The following is a 19,388-nucleotide window of genomic DNA, read 5'->3' as shown; positions in this document are numbered from 1 at the left end:
TCAGAAATCTTCGGTTAAAGTAGAAACCAGAGGACAATGCCAGAAATCAACATTGTTACATCGTATTTCTGGAAAGTCTACCTAATAAATTAAGAAAGATAAAAAAAATTAAAATAGGAGGATCAAAGACAAAATTATTGTGTATGATGTGATTATTACATCAGAACCCAAAAAGAGGGCCTCTCTGGTGGCGCAGGGGTTAAGACACAACCTGTGGAGCTGTCCACAGCCTGCAGCATGAGTTCAATTCCCCGCCAGCCAGCAAGCAACCCACAAGGCGCAGACCTCTCCTGACTCGCCTGCCGCACCCCTCAGCAGTGTACTTCGGTCAGTCTGCCTGTTCTGTTCCCCACTCTGTCTCCAAGGAATCTTCTCAAAACTCTGTCTATACCCCATCTCTTGTATGCATGAATAAATAAATCTGAAAAACTATATGAGAAGGTATTCTACCTATACACTGATAGAGAGAAATTCTATTTCTGTAGAAAACATTTATTTCTAGAGAATATTTCATCACTGTGTATCAAAAGATTTTCAGATAATGATTACCATTTAATCCACTAACCCACTAATTTCACTTCTAGAAATATGTTTAAGACACAATTAGAGGGCCTCCCCGGTGGCGCAGCGGTTGAGCGCTGGGTTGCGAAGCTGCCCGCGGCCTCTGCGGCACCGGTTTGATCCCCGGCTGCTCCCCGGCCACCGGAGGAGGGTCCCACATGGCGCGCAGACCTCTCCTGCCGCCCGCTGCTCCCCTCAGCAGTGTACTTCGGTCCCTCTGCCTGTTCTGCTCCCCGCTCTGGCTCTGGTGAGTTCTCTCACCCTCCCGCGCTTCTGACTGTACCCAGTGCATGTATAAACAAAAAAAACAAACAAACAAATAAATAATTAATTAATTAATTAAAAAAACACAATTAGACAGGACATATGAGCAAGGACATAATAAAGGTTAATAATAAAAATTTGGAATCAACCTAAATTCCACAAAGAAAAGATTAGTGTTTCTCAATAGGAATATTTTGGGTCCTTTTGACAGACCAGTTTTTACATACTGTAGGAAGTTCAGCATTGGGAACCAAATGCTGTAGTGTCCCTGTCATTGTATCAGCCAAAGAAAAATGTCCCTGTCCCCTTTATATACATTCACAAATACTCTCTGGAGGTGTCAGCACCGCCCTCAGCTGAGAACCGCTGAACTAAATATGTATAGGAGCGTCCACCCAAGGAATTGCCACTCTAACAAAATGGTGAGTGTGGGGTGGGTGCTTTTTGTTTCTAATTCTTGGAGAAATTTTTCAATGATAAGTGCAAGTAGCAGAATAATTGTATATAAGGTGATAGAACTATTCACTTCGTTGTGTTTTTGTTGTTTTGCATGTGATTTATTTTAAGTGAGAGGGATTTCGTCTCTATTTCCTCTCTTGAAGCCCAGTTTGGGACCCAGTGTATAAGCATGTTATGTCAGGGCCCTCCTCCTCAGAAACTGGTCCTGCAGCTGCTGACCACTACCTGCCTCTGAGCTGGAGCCCTGCCAGCGCCTGTTCACAGTTTTCCCTTCCTCAGGGCTATTAGTCTCATCCAGGCATGGCTATGTCTTTTTAATTTTTTCTTTTTTAGATTTTACTATCATCGATATGTTCTTAAAGGGGAAACCAAAGTGCTTACCCACTATACCATCTGACCATCTTGATTTTCCTAAAATCTACCTCAGTGAAGCTCGAGGTTTCCCTTTTTTTTTAAATTTTTATTTTTAAAAGATTTATTTATACAAGCACTGGGTACAGTTAGAAGCGCGGGAGGGTGAGAGGATTCACCAGAGCCAGAGTGGGGAACAGAACAGGCAGATGGACAAAATACACTGCTGAGGGGCGCGGCGGGCGAGACAGGAGAGGTCTGTCGCACCATGTGGGACCCTTGCCAGCGGCCGGGGATCGAACTGGCGCTGCAGAGGCTGAGGGCAGAGCCTGCAGGCAGCTTCGCAGCCCATTGCTTAACCGCTGCGCCACCAGGGGAGGCCCTCCATTCTTCATTACAGAAAAAGTTCAGACTTTCTCTTTAAATATGAAAGGACTGTTGAGTAGTCACACAGCTTATCTTCCAACTTACAAGATTATCTAGACTCTATGCAGAGAAGAGAGTCATTATTAAGCCCACACTATTCAGGTTTATTTGTTTGCATTTTTGTGATCTTTTCTTTCTCTTGATTTTTTTTTTTTTAATTTTTTTTTATAGAGGCATGTTTTATTTATTTATTTATTTTATTTGTTTGTTTATACATGCACTGGGTACAGTCAGAAGCACGGGAGGGTGAGAGAATTCACCAGAGCCAGAGCGGGGAGCAGAGCAGGCAGAAGGACCGAAGTACACTGCTGAGAGGAGCAGCGGGCGGCAGGAGAGTTCTGCGCGCCACGTAGGATCCTCCTCCGGTGGCCGGGGAGCAGCCGGGGATTGAACCGGCGCCGCAGAGGCTGCAGGCAGCTTCGCAACCCAGTGCTCAACTGCTGCGCCACCGGGGAGGCCCTCTCTTGATTTTTTTTTAAGATTTATTTATTTATGCATACAAGAACTGGGGTACTTACCAGAGGTGGGGGGGTGAGAAGATTCACCAGAGACGGAGTGAGGAACAGAACAGGTGGAGTACTGAAATGCACTGCTGAGGGGAACAGTACGCAAGTCAGGAGAAGTCTGCTGTGCCATGTGGGTAGTCCTGGCTGGCTGGGGATTGCTCCCTGGCTGGCTGGGGATTGAATTTGTGCTGCAGTAGCTGCAGATAGCTTCATAGGCTGCATCTTAACCCCTTATGCCACCAGGGAGGCCACTTTGTGATATTTTCCAAGCTTCCTAAGGTACTAATGTAAAACTGTTACTAATGCACCTTGGGGGATGGGGTTGGGGCCTACACAGAGGTGAAAGGGTGCCGGCCAGAACTGCTGCTTAGGTTTTACATATCCAGGTGAAAATTATGTAAATCCTTGAAATGGCTTTTGTTTTTCTTTTCAGAGGCATCCACATGAAGGCTGTAAGACTTCAGAATTTATAAAACTTCTATAGATCCAGGGATTCATTAAAATTATGTTTAATCATTTATTGTAATTCATAGAAATTATCATTTGCTACTAGAAGCTGCTTTATCTCTGAATTTACTTTTTTTAAAAAGATTTATTTATTTATGCATGCAAGAACTGGGGTACAGGCCAGGGTGCAGGGCAGGTGAGAGGATTCACCAGAGATGCATTGGGGAGCAGAACAGGCAAATTAGCTAAAATACACTGCTGAGGGGCACGGCGGGCAAGACTGGAGAGGTCTGCTGCGCCATGTGGGTAGCTCCCTGGCCAGGGATCAAACTCGTGCTGCAGTAGCTGCAGATAGCCCCACAGTGCTGACGCTTAACCCCTTGTGCCACCAGGGAGGCCCGTCTCTGAATTTAAATGAGCATATCTGCTGTGAGCACTGTTAGGTGTCAGAAGTCAGTATGGCAGCTCATGGCTGTCTCCCTGTGTTCTCCACTGTCTGTTCTACCAGTAAGACTCTGGTCTCTTTCAAAACCTTTACTGCCTGGGCCTCCCTGGTGGTGCAGGCAGTTGAGCGCAGCACTGTGAAGCTGTCCGCAGCCTCTGCAGTGCCGGTTGGATCCACGCCGGCCAGGAGAAACCCACATGGAGAGGCAGACTTCTCCTGTCTCACCCACTGCTCCCCTCAGCAATGTATTTCGTCAGTCTGCCTGTTCTGTTCCCCCCTCTGTCTCTGGTGAATCCTCTCACCCTCCGCACATCTGGCCTGTACCCCGGTTCTTGTATAAATAAATAAATCTTTAAAAAAAAAAAAAAAAAAAACAAACCTTTACTGCCTAGAACTCCATCCAGTGTTAAGCAATTTTTAAAAGGATCCCAACTCTGAATATAACTCTATGGTCATTGGGATAATTTTTGTTTATCTTTTTTAGCAGGAAAAAAAAAATCAAGGCTTTCCTAGAAAACTGGAACATGGGCTAACTAAAGGGAACATGGGCTAACTAAATTGTACTGAAAGACTATAAAATTTGAGCAAGAAAAAATTATTATAAAGGAAATGTTTTGGGATTATGCTTGATATTTTCAATGACTGTAGAAATTCATCAATGTCTCAACTTCTAAGAAATATTCTTGGTTATACTGTGATTTATTTATACCAACTTTGTTCGTGAATGCCAATCCTAATGGTAATCTTCATTTTTTACTTTTAGTTCTTTAAGTTGGGTTGCATGTATAGTGAGAACACACGCTTGGAATTGTTAAAGCTCCCCGGCTTTAGGCTAAACCATGTGTAATGAAACACCCTCTGGCAGAACCAAGCGCTTCATAGGTCAAGTGACAGTCTGGTATTGTCTTTACTTCACCACAGGAAGAGCTCAAGAGAGACCTGAAAATTAAGAAAGAGAAAGAGCTGGTGCAGGCCACGGCAGTAGCTGCCACCTCCCCTGCAGCACCACCTGCGCCCCCAGCCCCTCCACCATCCCCTCCTCCGCCACCGCCGCCGCCACACGTGGGTCCCCTGGCCACGGCCACTGCACCCACGCTGCCCGCGGCTTCCCAGAAGAGGAAGCGTGAAGAGGAGAGAGACTCGAACGCCAAGTCCAAGAAGAAGAAGATGATCTCCACTACCTCAAAGGAAACTAAGAAGGACACAAAGCTTTACTGTATCTGTAAAACGCCTTATGATGAATCTAAGTGAGTAGATCTTTTTGTGCTCCAGTTGATTTTCTTACAAGTTTAGCTGTTAAATGACCAGCTTTTAAGAAAATGAGTATGTTAGTAGCAATGTAAATGAAAGTAGTTAAAAGTCAGGGTAGACATGTTTCATCTGTGGTCTTGCAGCTGATATTCTTAACCTTGGCGCTAGGCGAGTGAACTTGTATTATCTTACATGTTCATGATTCATGTTTGTCCTTCATCAGACTCTTTTCTGTCAAAAACAAGCTTTCTGTTGCTCCTTTGCTTTCTCCTTGCGTCTCTGGAGTGACTCCCAGCCAGGCACGATGCTCTCTGAGGAGAGGTATGTTGCTCTCGCTGCCCAGAGCTGAGTGCAGCCTTCTGGAGTCTGCTCACAACCCTCTGACCACATCAGCTCCTAGCGACTATCTGGATGTGAATGATGCAAGAGGTTTTGAGTTTGAGTGGTTTGTTTTTTTAATGTTTAATTTTAAAGAATTCTGGGTTTTTTTTTTTTTTTTTTTTGTATTGGAATACTATGGCTTCTTATTTTTGTAAAAGTTACCACTTATTAGGGTCAAAAGTCAAAAACTGCAAATGTGTTGTTCTTTTACCTATTCTTCAAATATGGTACTCAAAAATTTGCTAAGCATAGCAGCTGGAAGCTGTTTTTGACAGTTGGGACTTGTATTTTGTGATATATACAAGATTTTAGAGACTAATCCATAAATGTAGTTTCATTTTTTTTGTCATTATTCAACTAAGGACTTAGATTCCATTTAAGCATTTAAATGTAGCCCAGCTTTTTAAAGCCATTATTAACCACAAGTATTTTTTGCAGTACCAAAAGTTTATTTGATTGTGCTAAAAAAGAAAAATCATCATTTAGAATTTGGAATGCTTAATGTCTACCTTAAGTGGATGCCTAATGAAGTAATAAAATAAAATTATGATCTCCTTAATGATATTTAAGTTACAACATTTAAACTACCTGGGTGGTGCTATTCAAATTAAAACCTGATTGCAAGTGCCGGGCCAAAACTTTTTGTTAGGAGATTAAACACATAGATCAGTTTTAGGCATCTTCCCTTTTTATTGTCTTTCTTTATTACAAATTACACATAATAGAAAGAGCTGAACCCTAGCAATTGATTTTTCCCTTAGTCCTTTACACAAGTGTGCCTTGCTTTAAGCAAAATATATTAAATGATTTATAGAACAAAACAGAACACGATTTACTTTCTGTTTACTAAAAGATCTACTTAAGGAATTTCTCAAAACAGCAAGGATTTTTTTGGCCTATTTTAAATATCCAGACAGCAGAAATTAATTTGGCATACAAGTTTCCTGTAATACCTGAGTAGCATAAAATATGAGGCATACATACATGCACATACATTCTATGCGTTCACCTTGCTGAGATCGCCTCTGTCGATAGTTCGTATTTTTCAGTTTGTTATTATTAGCATTTCAGTATGTTAATTCCCTCCCTATTCAAGTTAGGGCGGCTTAGTGTTTTTTTCAGGAGTATTTTACCAATACCTCTTATCAAACATGGCTGTTTCGGGAATCTTGAACTTGAAATTCAAGTCCTGAGCTTATATCCACACAGGACAACACACAGGCAACACACAGGACACCTTGAAGGCCCCACCTGTGGCAGTGAAAATCATGCGAGAGTCATAATCCCGAAGAAAGAAGTGGTAATAGGATAAACCACCTAACCATGTGTTATCCTTTATGTTCCTGAAGCAGGTTAATTTGAAGCCTGAGGACTGCTGCTGTTCCTCTAGGTGAATCTACCAAGAAACACCTTGGCAGAACCAGCGATATCAGCTATGCCAGTCTGGTTCTCATGACTTTTGCTAATTCATAGACTTTGACATAGTCAACACTTAGATAACACTATGTGTTGGTCATAGAAATACTTTTCATTTTGTCCTTTAGATTTCAGATTACAAAAACCTCGAGGATTAACTCTATGGTATTACCCATGGTTGCACATTCAAACAGCCCCACCCCCACCTTGCCAAATGCTGTAGAACCTCTGGCTGTTTTGGACAACTCCTTACATTCCTCTGCACACCACACATCCCTGCTTTTGAATGAAAAAGCTCTTTCAGAGTCTTCACGGGTTAATTAGCCTGACCTCTCTCCACCTTGTGGCACACATATTGTTACAGAAAATTACCCATGTTATAATCTGTTATAATTAAATTCCAGTGATTATTTAGAATATTTGGTGGAAACCGAATTACTACATGTACCTTCCTTAGCTTTCTTCCTCATATCTTATTTTAACCATTTATCTTCTACACCTGCTGACCCGCATGTCCTTGTAGTGTAACTTCTATTTGGTGTTTGCGCTTTGCTTTGTTTTCAAATTTAAATTATGAGATACATTTTCAAACCTATCTAATAGCCCTGAATTTGAAATGGCTTCTGTGGCATAGGTTTGACAGATGTAAGTCTTTGATTCTTTGGCTTTGGTTTTCGTGCCTGTTACAGTTTTACACACATTCATTAAGAGGCAGACATTACCATCAGTGTGTTGTTTATTTTTTCAAATTCCAGTATGTTTTTAAAGACCCATATTTCACTAAACAGTATATTTGTTGAAATTGATGTGAGTGACGTTATGTTTCCACACTTGATACAGTGTCAGATGCCGTAGTTCGCCAGAGGTTGGATGCAGGATGTTTATTTAGCTGACGCATTGTAGAACTAGTTACCCTGTAAGATAGTGAATCAGGGCAAGGAAGACAGATTTAAGTATCATGCAGCTCAAAATGACAACTACATTGTCATTTTCATTGTGAATACTTTTAGGTTCTATATTGGCTGTGATCTTTGTACTAACTGGTATCATGGAGAATGTGTTGGCATCACAGAAAAGGAGGCTAAGAAAATGGATGTGTACATCTGTAATGATTGTAAACGGGCACAAGAGGGCAGCAGTGAGGAATTGTACTGTATCTGCAGAACACCTTATGATGAGTCACAGTGAGTTCTGATAAGAGCATCATATTTAATAATTTAGGAAGCCAAATTGCTCTGACTGGTTATTTATTTTAAAGTAAAAAGCAAGGTATTTTTCTGAATATATTTTACACTTACATTACCAATTCCTTTCCAGTTTTTTTCTCTTCTTCCCTCTTTACCTCCCCTTCAAAATTTACGTTGCTTCATAGTGAATGTTTGAGATGCAATGGAAAAAAATATGGTTTAATGGTAGATTTTGATTCTTCACTGTGTAACATAGAAATTAATGAGATTAAAAGAGCCTGACTTGTTTGGACTTTTATCAGTGTTTGAAATGGTGCTTTATTGTAGGTTAGAAAAACACTAATCTGGGTACAAGCTCTCTGAGACTCTGTATCAGGATTTTGAACTCCTAGTTGGGTGGCCAGTATCGGCTTCCCACTTGATATGGTATTAGTTGAAAGATTTTTTGGCTTTACTTGTTTTGAACTTTAAAGTCAATTAAATGTTCTACCTTTTTTCTTCATATTGGTTCTCCAATATTACACAGTGTTCTCAATAAACTTTTAATGCTTGTTCTTAACATCAGAAATACTAAATTAACACATTGGAATGTCAATCTTCAAGAGTATTAAAACAATTACAATACTAAAACTACTTTATATCCCAGGGCTAGAACATTTTCAGGTGCATGTTTTATTACTTTTAAGAGTGAATCATAGTGATGTGATCTATTCTGTTTGAGCTCACATTTCCACCTCGGATCTTGCAGATTTTATATTGGCTGTGATCGGTGTCAGAATTGGTACCATGGGCGCTGTGTTGGCATCTTGCAGAGTGAGGCAGAACTCATTGATGAGTATGTCTGTCCACAATGCCAGTCGACAGAGGATGCCATGACAGTGCTCACGCCACTAACAGAGAAAGACTACGAGGGGCTGAAGAGGGTGCTGCGCTCCTTACAGGTGAGCAGCACGGTGCGCATAGCGTTTGGGGGACATCAACCCTTGTGACTTGTTGGATCAAACTTTCCTATCGTAGAGTATGTGACTATTTACTGCATCCCAACTAGCCTGGTGACGTGTGCACCACAGACTGACGTCTTCCCAAGGCAGTGTCGTGAGGTTTTCCATGCCCACACATTGGCTCAACTGTTGTTTATTTAATGTTCTCAATTAAAAAACTTGGGGGTTTTTTTGTTTTTATTTTTTGTTTTTTAAATATTTTATTTTATATAATTCTTACAGTGTTTTTCATTTCTGCACAATGTATGCATTTTCATTTTGGTTATATTCCCCATACAATTGCACCCCTCCCTTATTTTGACCCTAGTCCTTCCTGTCCCTACCCCTCCCCCACCCCCGTAGTGTGTCTCTGGTTTATAGTTGCTTGTTGATTTTGATTTTTACTTTGTATTAATTAGTCTAAAAGACTTGTTTTTGTGACCTAAAACTTTTATCTCACCACCATAAATTGAAAAAGTTTGATTAAATTCTAGCAAAATACCATTACATACTGGAGAATTTGACCCAAAGCCTTCCCTCCTTCATTAAAAATAAAAAGGAGATCTAGATAACTCACAGGATTTTAACACGTTAGATATATTCAAGATATACAAGTGCTAGACTGACACTTTCTGCAGTTTTAATCATAATCAAAACAAGAGAAAGAGAACCATAATCTCAGTACGAGGCTGGATGGTATATAACATCACATTTCCGCCACCCCTTTAGCCACCAATGGTAAGCATTCCACCCGGTCACAGGCATGGTTGCAGTGCCGCCATCACTTGACCATAAGAAAGCTTTTTTTTTTTTTGTGGGCCCCTCGCCAGTGGCCAGGGAACGAACCAGCGCTGCAGAGGCTGCCTGCAGCTCAACCGCTGCACCACCAGGGGAGGCCCCATAAGAAAGCTTTTTAAAAGATTTCTTGACTCCTAAGCTGGTGTTTCACCCCCACCCCCATGCCAAGTCCTCAGGCCACTCTTTGAGAACTGTTATCATAGAGGGTGCTCGTGTGAGATAATTTGTGACTAGAGCAAAATTTATCTGGTATAAGTAACCTCATCTATTTATTTTTTATTTTTTAAAGATTTATTTATTTATACATACATACATACATACATACATACAAGCACTGGGTACAGTCAGAAGCACGGGAGGGTGAGAGAATTGACCAGAGCCAGAGCATGGAGCAGAACAGGCAGAAGGACCGAGGTACACTGCTGAGGGGAGCAGCGGGCGGCAGGAGAGGTATGCGCGCCATGTGGGACCCTCTCCCGGTGGCCGGGGATCGAACTGGCGCTGCAGAGGCTGCAGGCAGCTTCGCAACCCAGCGCTCAACCGCTGCGCCACCAGGGAGGCCCATCGTTTATTTAGTTTAAAACTGACTTTTGGAATTTAAGGTTTGGTCAATACAGAAACTCAACTGGGAAACTTCAATGGAATTACTGTTCACGCTTGATAATAGTGATGCTCATTTCTCATTACAGGCACATAAAATGGCCTGGCCGTTCCTTGAACCAGTAGATCCTAACGATGCACCAGATTATTACGGTGTTATTAAGGAACCTATGGGTAAGCACTTGAATATTGTTTTTCAGAGGTCTCAGCAGATATTTGTCATCCTTAAAATTGGTATTTCATGAGGCTACATTGACTGGTGAGAGTATAAAATACATGCGGTCACTTTGAAGGCTAAATAGGTATTAAAGTTTATAAACATGCCTAACCTTGGACCAAGCAATTTCATTTCTTAGGATTTATATGTGCACAAGTATGTCGTTCATTGAAGCAATGTTTGTAAGTACAGAAGAATACTGGAAAAGATAAATAGCCATCAGTAGTGGGGTAGCTAAATCAAATGATACATGTGCAGAGTATTATCTAACTATATAAAGGAATGCATAAACTTAGTGAACAGGTCAAGGTCTTTGTGTGTGTGTGTGTGAAGAAGAACTGGGGTGCAGGCCACAGGTGCTGGGGAGGTGAGAGGATTCCCCAGAGACTGGGGCGCAGAACAGGCAGACTGACTGAAATACACTGCTGAGGGAAACAGTGGGCGAGACAGGAGAGGTCTGTAGCGCCAAGTGGGTCAGCTCCCTGGCCAGGGATCGAATGTGCTACAGTGGCTGCTGATACTTGACAGTACTGTGTTTTTAACCCTTACACCACTGGGGGGGGGGGGCGGGCCTGAAGTTATAATTTTAAATTTCTGCTAATTTGGACAAAGAAACTAGTTCTTTGACTCTGTCTGACCTTCAGTAACTAATAATGTACTTATTGTGATTTTTTTTCTCTGTGAATTTACTGTTAGTCTATTTTGTCTCTTTTTCTCTTGGGATGTTCATACTGTTATCTCTTGGGATGTTCATACAGTTCATGCTGTTATCACTGTTCTATAACGGTTCCTTACATACTAACATTTAAAAGCTTTGTAGTAATTTTTTGGGATGTGGTCTTTTTTTTTGTTTTTGTTTTTAAAGATTTATTTATTTATGCATACAGGAGCTGGGGTACAGGCCAGAGGTGGGGGTGGTGAGAGGATACACCAGAGACAGAGTGGGGAGCAGAACAGGCAGATCTGCTGAAGTACACTGCTGAGGGGAGCAGTGGGTGAGACAGGAGAGGTCTGCTGCACCATGTGGGTTGCCCCTTGGCCGGCCAGAGATTGAACTCGTGTTACAGAGGCTGCGGATTGCTTCATAGTGCAGTGCTTAACCCCTTGCGCCACCAGGGATGCCTTACTGACACAACTTTTTAAAATTAGTAACTACCCAGAATTCGGTTTGAAGTTGACAGTATCCTCATGTGGTGTGTTAAGCTCTGACTGTCTCCTGTAAGTGACCTGTCTGACCTGCAGAGTAAACATACCTAGTCTTGCTTGGAATTCAGTCAGGATAGGTGCATTTCTGCAGTTGTTCTTGTTCATGCATTCTTTTCTGTACCCACATAAATTCAAACTATCAAAGGGGCCAGGTGTGGATTTGTGTGTATGTAAGAAAATATAACAAAATTTGCCATTTTTATATGCACAGTTCATTAATTAGTAACATTCCCAATGTTGTGTCTTCTAGTACATTTTATGGTTTTAATTTTTACCCCTCAGTTTTAATCCATGTAGAATTGTTTAAGCATATAGGCAAGGTAGAATTTTTTCTTCAGAGGTGTAGGCAGTTCCCCAACCCAGTATATTAGCAAGGACTTTCTCTGCTTGTTTTTGTTTTTTAAATGTCTTCAAATTTTATTTTTTGGATGGACTTTAAAATGATTTTCTCAGTTTCCAAAATAATCATTGAGGGTCTCCTTGGTGGTACAGGGGTTAAAGTCAGTGCTGTCAAGTTAATGACAGACACTGCAGTCTGAGTTCAGTCCCTGGCCAGGGAGCTGACCCACATGGCGCAGCAGACCTCCCCTGTCTCATCCCCTGCTCACCTCAGAAGTGTATTTCAGTCAGTCTACCTGTTCTGTTCCCCACTCTGTCTCTGGTAAATCCTCTCACCCCCACACTTCTGGCCTGCACCCCAGCTCTTGTATGCATAAATAAATAAATCTTTAAAAAAAAAAATCATTGAAATTTTCTCTGGGTTGCATTACCTAAGCCTCTGAGTCCTAAATTGATTTGCAGTCACTTGCCTTTTACTTTCTTCCAGATTTTTATGTAAAATTGTGTATGGAATTCTCCTTCAAGCACAACTTTCTCCTAATGTTAGTTCAAGTCAAGTTAACTTAGCACATTACATCCAAGGCAGTCACCAGCTACTACCCTGTTGATCTTTGCATTTCTGTATACTCCTCATGGTTATGTACTGACATTTTTATTCATATCAGCTATTATTTTTGCCTTACGTATTTATTTTAAGAAGACATTGTCATTACCACCATGAATGTATCCTTTATTGCCTATACAAAAGGTAACACTAAGAGCCAATAAAGAAGACAAGATGAAGTTAGTAGAGTCTAATACAGGGATTACAAAACCACAGAGATTTTGTTATTAATTCTGGGTTTCCCCCTTCTCTTTGTCCATATAACAATACCTCGCTCATTGGTTGCATAGTTTGATATGTATTGCTCATGATGTATTTTCCTTACGTCAAAAAAATTGAAGAGTGGCTCTCTGTAGTTAACTAGATGTAAAAGAATCTTCTTTTTTTTTTTTTTTTAAAGATTTAATTTTATTGGGCCTCCCAGTGGCGCCGTGAGTTGAGCTCGGCACAGTGAAGCTGTTGCACCCTCTGCAGTGCGGGTTCGAGTCCCGGCTGGCCAGGGAGATTCCCATATGGCATGGCAGACCTCTGCTGTCGCCCACCTACTCCCCTCAGCAGTGCTTTCAGTCTATCTGCCTGTTCTGCTCCCCACTCTGTCTTTGATGAATCCTCTCAACCTCCCGAGCTTTTGGTCTGCACCCCAGCTCTTGTATAAATAAAAAATAAATCTTTAAAAAAAAAGATTTAATTTTATTTATGCATACAAGAACTGGGGTGTAGGCCAGAGGTGCAGGGGGGAGAGGATTCACCAGAGACAGAGTGGGGAGCAGAACAGGTGGATTTACTGAAATACACTACTGAGGGGAGCGGCGGGTAAGTCAGGAGAGGTCTGCTGCGCCATATGGGGCTTAGCTCCCTGGCTGGGGATCGAACTCAGGCCATAGCAGTGGTAGTGCTGAGACTCAACCCCTAGGCCACCAGGGAGGCCCCTAAAGGAATCTTCTTAACAGTAGCCAGGGCTTATATTTTAGGCATGCAATCAAAACCAAAATTGGTAAAGCATTCCTATTTTCTTTGTGAATTGCTAAATAGTTCCAGTGGTGAGCCAGCTTGCTTTTGGGACTGCTTGGGCAGGAAATGTATCTCCTTGGGTCAGAACCATGTACAACATTCCTATTGAAATAACCTTAAAGCTTGAAAATGTTTTACGTTTTCTATTTTTAAGACCTTGCCACCATGGAAGAACGAATACAAAGACGGTATTATGAAAAGCTGACAGAATTCGTGGCAGATATGACCAAAATTTTTGATAACTGTCGTTACTACAATCCAAGTGACTCCCCTTTTTACCAGTGTGCAGAAGTTCTTGAATCATTCTTTGTACAGAAGTTGAAAGGATTCAAGGCTAGCAGGTGAGCAAACGTTTTCAGTGTTTCGAATTAATTCAGCTTCTCAAACTCTTCATACCGTGCTGTCTAAGGAAGCACCCAGTGCAATTTGTGATCAATTTAAACTTTAAAATCTAGATGCTTTAGAAAAAAAAAAAGAAATCAAGGCTCTAGCATTATGATATATTGGTAGGACAAGTGAACAGATTTAGTAATGAGAAATTGCTGAGTTACTGCTTTAAAATTAAAATTGTTTTTAAAATTAAAAAAAAATGTTTATCAGATGTTTACAGATTGCAAAATGCTATCCTTCTTTTGAATGCCCAGACACATTCAAAAGACTGTGGTAAGACAGAGTACTTGCTCGCACTAACTTTATATAAGTATAAAAATGACTGTTCTCTAGGGTAGATTTAGGGTAAGACTTTCTCCTTAATTTATGTTTGCTATATCTTTGAAATCCTAAGCTATTTTATTTTTCTGGATATTTTTCCTGTGGACAAAACTAAACTTTAAGTCCACAGATCTTTTCTTTGAATCACTAGCACATCAAAGCATTGCACACCTTTGCATGAGATCCAAGTACTCTCACTTTCATGCCTCCTTCTATTTCTGAACCTCAGCATCCCCTTCTCAAATCCGTAGTTTTCTTTCTTCCAGCAAAGGCCTATTTTGCTTTCCTATGATAATTACACCACTCTGTAGCCGTTGAGAATCAATATTCATCTCCCACCCACTAGTGCACAACTTTTATCATCCCGAGATACTCAGACTGGGTAGATTTTGGCTGTATTGGGGCCTGATATCTATAGTATCTAAAGAACTCCTAAGGGATTCTACTCATCCTACTGTGTTAAGAATGAGTGCTCTACAGAGTAAATTCCTTTCTTAGCAAGTTTTCTAAAGATGTGCTCTAGCAAAATAAAGGAGCAAATCCAGAAAACAGAAGACCTTGAATCTAGAAAACAAGTGCAGTAGAGCAATGAGAATTACGTTGACCCATGGTGACATTTGTACAAAAGACCTGTGCGGCAGATAGTACAAATTGGAACAGGATAATGGAGCACTCCCAAGAAGAGGGTATCAGATTGGTGGAAAGTTTTCCACATTAGATAATTTATTTAGGAATATAAGGGGAAAAATAAAAGGCAATTAGAAACTCTATGAAAAACAAAAACTTGTATAAGAATGCTAAGTATGCCCTGTTAGCAAAGGAGTTTGTGCTACAGAAAAAAATATTTACATGGTCAAAATAATAGAAATACTGCATTGATTTTCAATTTTTAGAATCAGCCTATAGGCAAAACATATAAAAATTTCAAAATTACAGGGAAGTAAGACTTGGACTCAAAGGGAGAACAGAAAAATGCTTTTGTGAGCTCCATTTTCATGGTTTTAACAGGACTTAAACAATAGAAAGTTGATAAAACATAATAGTATAAGAAATCTTAACTACTGAGGAAATAAAAGTTACAAGTGACTGATGCTAAGGAGCCTGAACTTCAGGTTATGTAACAAGAGGATCACAACTTATTACCCTCTCTACTTTTTTATTTATAGCTCTTGCAGTTATTTCTCTCATACATTTCTAAAATTGATTTTTTAAGTGGAAAGGCTCAAGCCTTTGGCAGTAACTGAGGTGGGAACTGGGAGATTTGAATATCCCACCCTGTTGCCCTGCTGATGAAGAGGAGGAAAGTGCCTGTTGGCCTGTGACAAAACAAAGGAAGTGGATGGGGCTAGTGGGGAAGATGCCAGAGGCTGGATCTGTCTGCACAGTGAAGGGGCCACCAGATCATTTTATGTAGCTTTTTATTATATTCAGTTTACATCAGTTTCACTAAAGAATATGGAAGTTAGACGAGACTTTTTTTCAATTCTGCTTAAGTAAATAAAATTCAGTGTGAAGAGATTTTAGGGAATTTGTTGATTTCCACGTTTAAGGCAGAATGAAACATAAGTAGACAGTCCTGAAATTTGTTTTATTTTATACAATTCTAGTATTTCCATTGCCATATTTTCCCCATTTTTAATTTATTATCTCCAGCATTGTTTGCACATTTTCACTACTGTACTTTGTTATAATTCTTCATTTATACCATCCATGTTCTTTCTTTTCTTACAGATTGTGATATCTTTAGTCTGAATTTTTAACTGGAATCAGAACTGGATGTTGGGTCACTCTTTTATTGTACCGCGTGATTACCTAACTCAAAATTGCCCCCACAAAATTTCAGATTAGCTAATATAATTTTTTAATGTTAAAAAAGATGATGTATAATAGTAAACAATTTATTTTAGCAGCCATGTTGAACACTGTATTTAAGAATTGTAAACTCCTGAAATACTGTATTTATATACACTATTGCAATAGAAATTACTTTGACTTAGTCCTGATAACTGTACAGAATTTGGTTTACTAACAAAGATTGTGAATAAAACTGTGAAACTAGAAAGGAGACTTTCTGGACTTTAATAGAAAAATGTGATTTTAATACTACTATTTCTGTTCTTTCAACATAATTTTTCCCCTTTTTCTTCCCAAATCAATGTAAATAAGCACACACACACACACACACACACACACACACATTGCTTTTACCACAATGGTAATGCTTCTGTAAATGTCTGTGTCCCTTTGGCTAAAAATGTTGTAACCTTTATTAGAAAAATATATATATTTTTTTAAATACTGACTTTTTTCAGTGAACTATCATGTTTAGTGTACAGTACAGAGCTTTAATAGTATAGGTTAAAATTTTCTTATGTATTTGCTTGCCAGGGGTGAAAGAAAGAACATGGCTGCTTCCCCCAGACAGACTAATAACCTTGGCATCCACATAAAGCATCATTGTTTTCAAAAATGAAGGGTGCTTAATTGTTCCCTTTTTTCTGTATTCTGTAGGTCTCATAACAACAAACTGCAGTCTACAGCTTCTTAAAGTTCAGCGTGTTAACCTAACATAAAACACAGCAAGAATCTGGTTGTCTGAACTATTTTAAATTAAGGAGCCAGATGTTTTTAGTCAGGTTATCCTGACAAGACTTGACCTAAACTTCGTTTTTATTGGTCATAATAGTCCAATTATATTCTTGGCCAATTTGTCCAACGGACAAGGGAAAAGCAAAGTCATCGACACCATTATCTTGTCAAGATCAAATGGTTTTACTATTGTGGCAGAAGCGGGAAAACTTTGTTTATTGAAAAAAAAAAAAAGAAAAAAGAAAGCAAGAAAAAAGATAATATGGGGTCAAGTATAACTCCATGGAAATGCCACGTCTGCTCTTCAGTGAAGAAGCTGGTTTAGAGTCTCACAGAAAACTTTTGACTGTATTTATTTATTGTTGCAAAAAAAGACGCTTTTTTATTGCTGCCCTCATTTGTCAGCTAATTATTTTTTCTTATAAAATCCAGCCCCGGTTACATGTAATCCATTCTGTCTCTTATCATGATTCCTGTAGGTAAAAGTACAAGACAGCCTCTAGATGTCTTTTCTTTCTATGAAAGGAGCTGCTATGTACACATGTGCACACACACAACTGGGAATCAACAATGAGTTATTGTTCATGGTAGATAAAAATTAAGCTTGCATAAAGGTCGGGCTAGGTGGTCCTGGACTACAGACTCTGTTGCCTTGAATATAACAGTACAATTTGTCATTTACTCTGCACCAGGCTAAAATGAGTAAAAATCTATTTGAAGGTATCTTGTTTGTAAACATTTGTCAGATTCTAATTTTTTTCTTTTTGTATTAAAATTCAACTATGGATGTATATGAAACAAAATAAATGGAGATAATTTTTCTCCCACAGATGGTGTCTTTGAATGTTCGCTAATGATTATCTGTCAGCCTTTGAGGGGGAAGGGAGGGCTGCAAGACACTTAGAAGGCAAAGGCATCTAATTGTACCTGGCTTTTTCCAGGACAGTAGTGGCCCTTTGTTTTATCATTCCGAGCCCATTGTCAGAGAAGAATCCTCAGGGGTGCTAATACTGTTGCATCAATTGATCATACTAATAGGAAAGGTGATGTGACAAAATACACATTGCCTTCAGCTGTACAGTGTATGATACCAGACAGGTGGTCGGTTACAGACAGCCACTTATTTTATGAAGGCCATTTTTTTTTAAGATGACTTCATTCTTGTATTTTTTTCTTTATTTGGTTTTTTTGTTTTTCACATAAGGAAATAGTATAAGCAATAGAGGAAAATGGAACAATGGAGGAAGATGTATTTTGTGTTTTTCCTTTCATTGTGCTAACCTTACACATTGTGCTACTGCATTGTAATAATATTTCTATAAAATCTGCCAGAGTCGGTTTATGCAGTTTTGCAAAAATTTCACTAAATTTTGCACTACTTCATATTAGCTTTGTCCTACCAAATTCTGGAATTTATCAGATTACTGTTTTTAAAAAATTTCCTTCTGTTTAATATCACCCTGCTATGCAAAACCTCCCAGACCTTAGTTTCTTCAAAGAAAGACAGTTCGCAATTCTTATCATAGGCTCAGGTGTACAGGTTATTCTGGGTTAGTTTTAACTAACGACATCCATAATCCATTCCTTTTTGTTCATAAAAGTTTCACAAATTCATGCTTACAAACTAAAGAGACTAATTGCTCAATATGAAAACAAGGTTTTGACTTAAAATATTAACATGGAAGTAGTTAAATATAGGTTATTCTGTCCTTTTACTTTTTTTAAAAAATGTTACATATTGTATGCCCTGTGCTGATGCCAGAAGCCTACGTTTTAATGAATCTTAACATTACTCTGCATCTCATCCCGTCACAGTATTTCTGTATTATTTATTCACATACAGCTATATATGGGCTTAATCATTTAAAACTTGTTGCAGCAAGAACTTTCCTACTTATAGGCAATAGATTGCTATGTTTTTAACAGATTGTGGCAAATTCTAAACAGCAATTCTTTTTGTACCTGTTAGGACATTCATCCTAGAAAAATAAAGAAATGTTTTTGACAATGAATTTGGTGCAGTTTCTAATGAAACAATGGTTGGTCGGTTGGTATGTTTTCTGTAGCAGTTGGCATTACCACATTGTGCAAAAAAGGTAATTTCATGGAACTCCTCAGACCAGGAAGATGTTCATTTCGTATGTGAACTTATGAAAGTATAAAGCTTTTAATAATTTCTACCCATATAAATAACAAAGTTTTATCAACTATAGAACGTTTCTCTTTCAAAAGTAATCTTTGAGAAATATATATTATTTTTAACATAAGTTTCAAAATAAGTTTCAAAAACTACTTTTCTATGAGTATTCTTGAACAAGCTTTTGCTATTCAATAATATATCAAAGCAATTTTGCCTTCAGTAATGGAAATCGTGGCGTGCACATTTGTAATACTGTTAGGATTTTTCTACCCAGTCTTTGGGCGTGTAAATACATTTACATCAATTTCCTTGGCTAAAGTTATTGTCGATGCTTGTTATCTTCACTTGTCAATCTTGAAACTATTTCATAAAGTATTTTCATAATATGGTAAGCCTTTTTCTCCTATTCAGATCTGCAGGACTTGTGTTTTAGTTAATGTAGGTTAAAAAATGTGAACTTTCAGAAATGTTTTCTAAAGTAAACTGATTGATTACCTTT

The 19,388-nt window shown here is 39.3% G+C and overlaps 1 protein-coding gene across 1 annotated transcript in view; it reads left to right on the top strand.

The window, feature by feature from the left end:
* Positions 1-18,759, top strand: part of BPTF (bromodomain PHD finger transcription factor) — a 133,893-nt gene extending 115,134 nt beyond the window's left edge. The window contains 5 exon segments of the mRNA XM_054689287.1: positions 4,381-4,706; positions 8,443-8,635; positions 10,162-10,246; positions 13,604-13,790; positions 16,672-18,759. Of these exon segments, the coding sequence (XP_054545262.1) occupies positions 4,381-4,706; positions 8,443-8,635; positions 10,162-10,246; positions 13,604-13,790; positions 16,672-16,708 (828 nt within the window). The 3' untranslated portion in view covers positions 16,709-18,759.
* Positions 18,760-19,388: the final 629 nt, after the last annotated feature.

This window comes from Talpa occidentalis, unplaced genomic scaffold (genome assembly GCF_014898055.3).
Source record: "Talpa occidentalis isolate TD23 unplaced genomic scaffold, MPIMG_talOcc4v2.1 talOcc4.7, whole genome shotgun sequence".
Classification (NCBI taxonomy): Eukaryota; Metazoa; Chordata; class Mammalia; order Eulipotyphla; family Talpidae; genus Talpa; species Talpa occidentalis.
The sequence above is the reverse complement of the archived record's forward strand: the minus strand, read 5'-3'. Positions and strand labels throughout refer to the sequence as shown.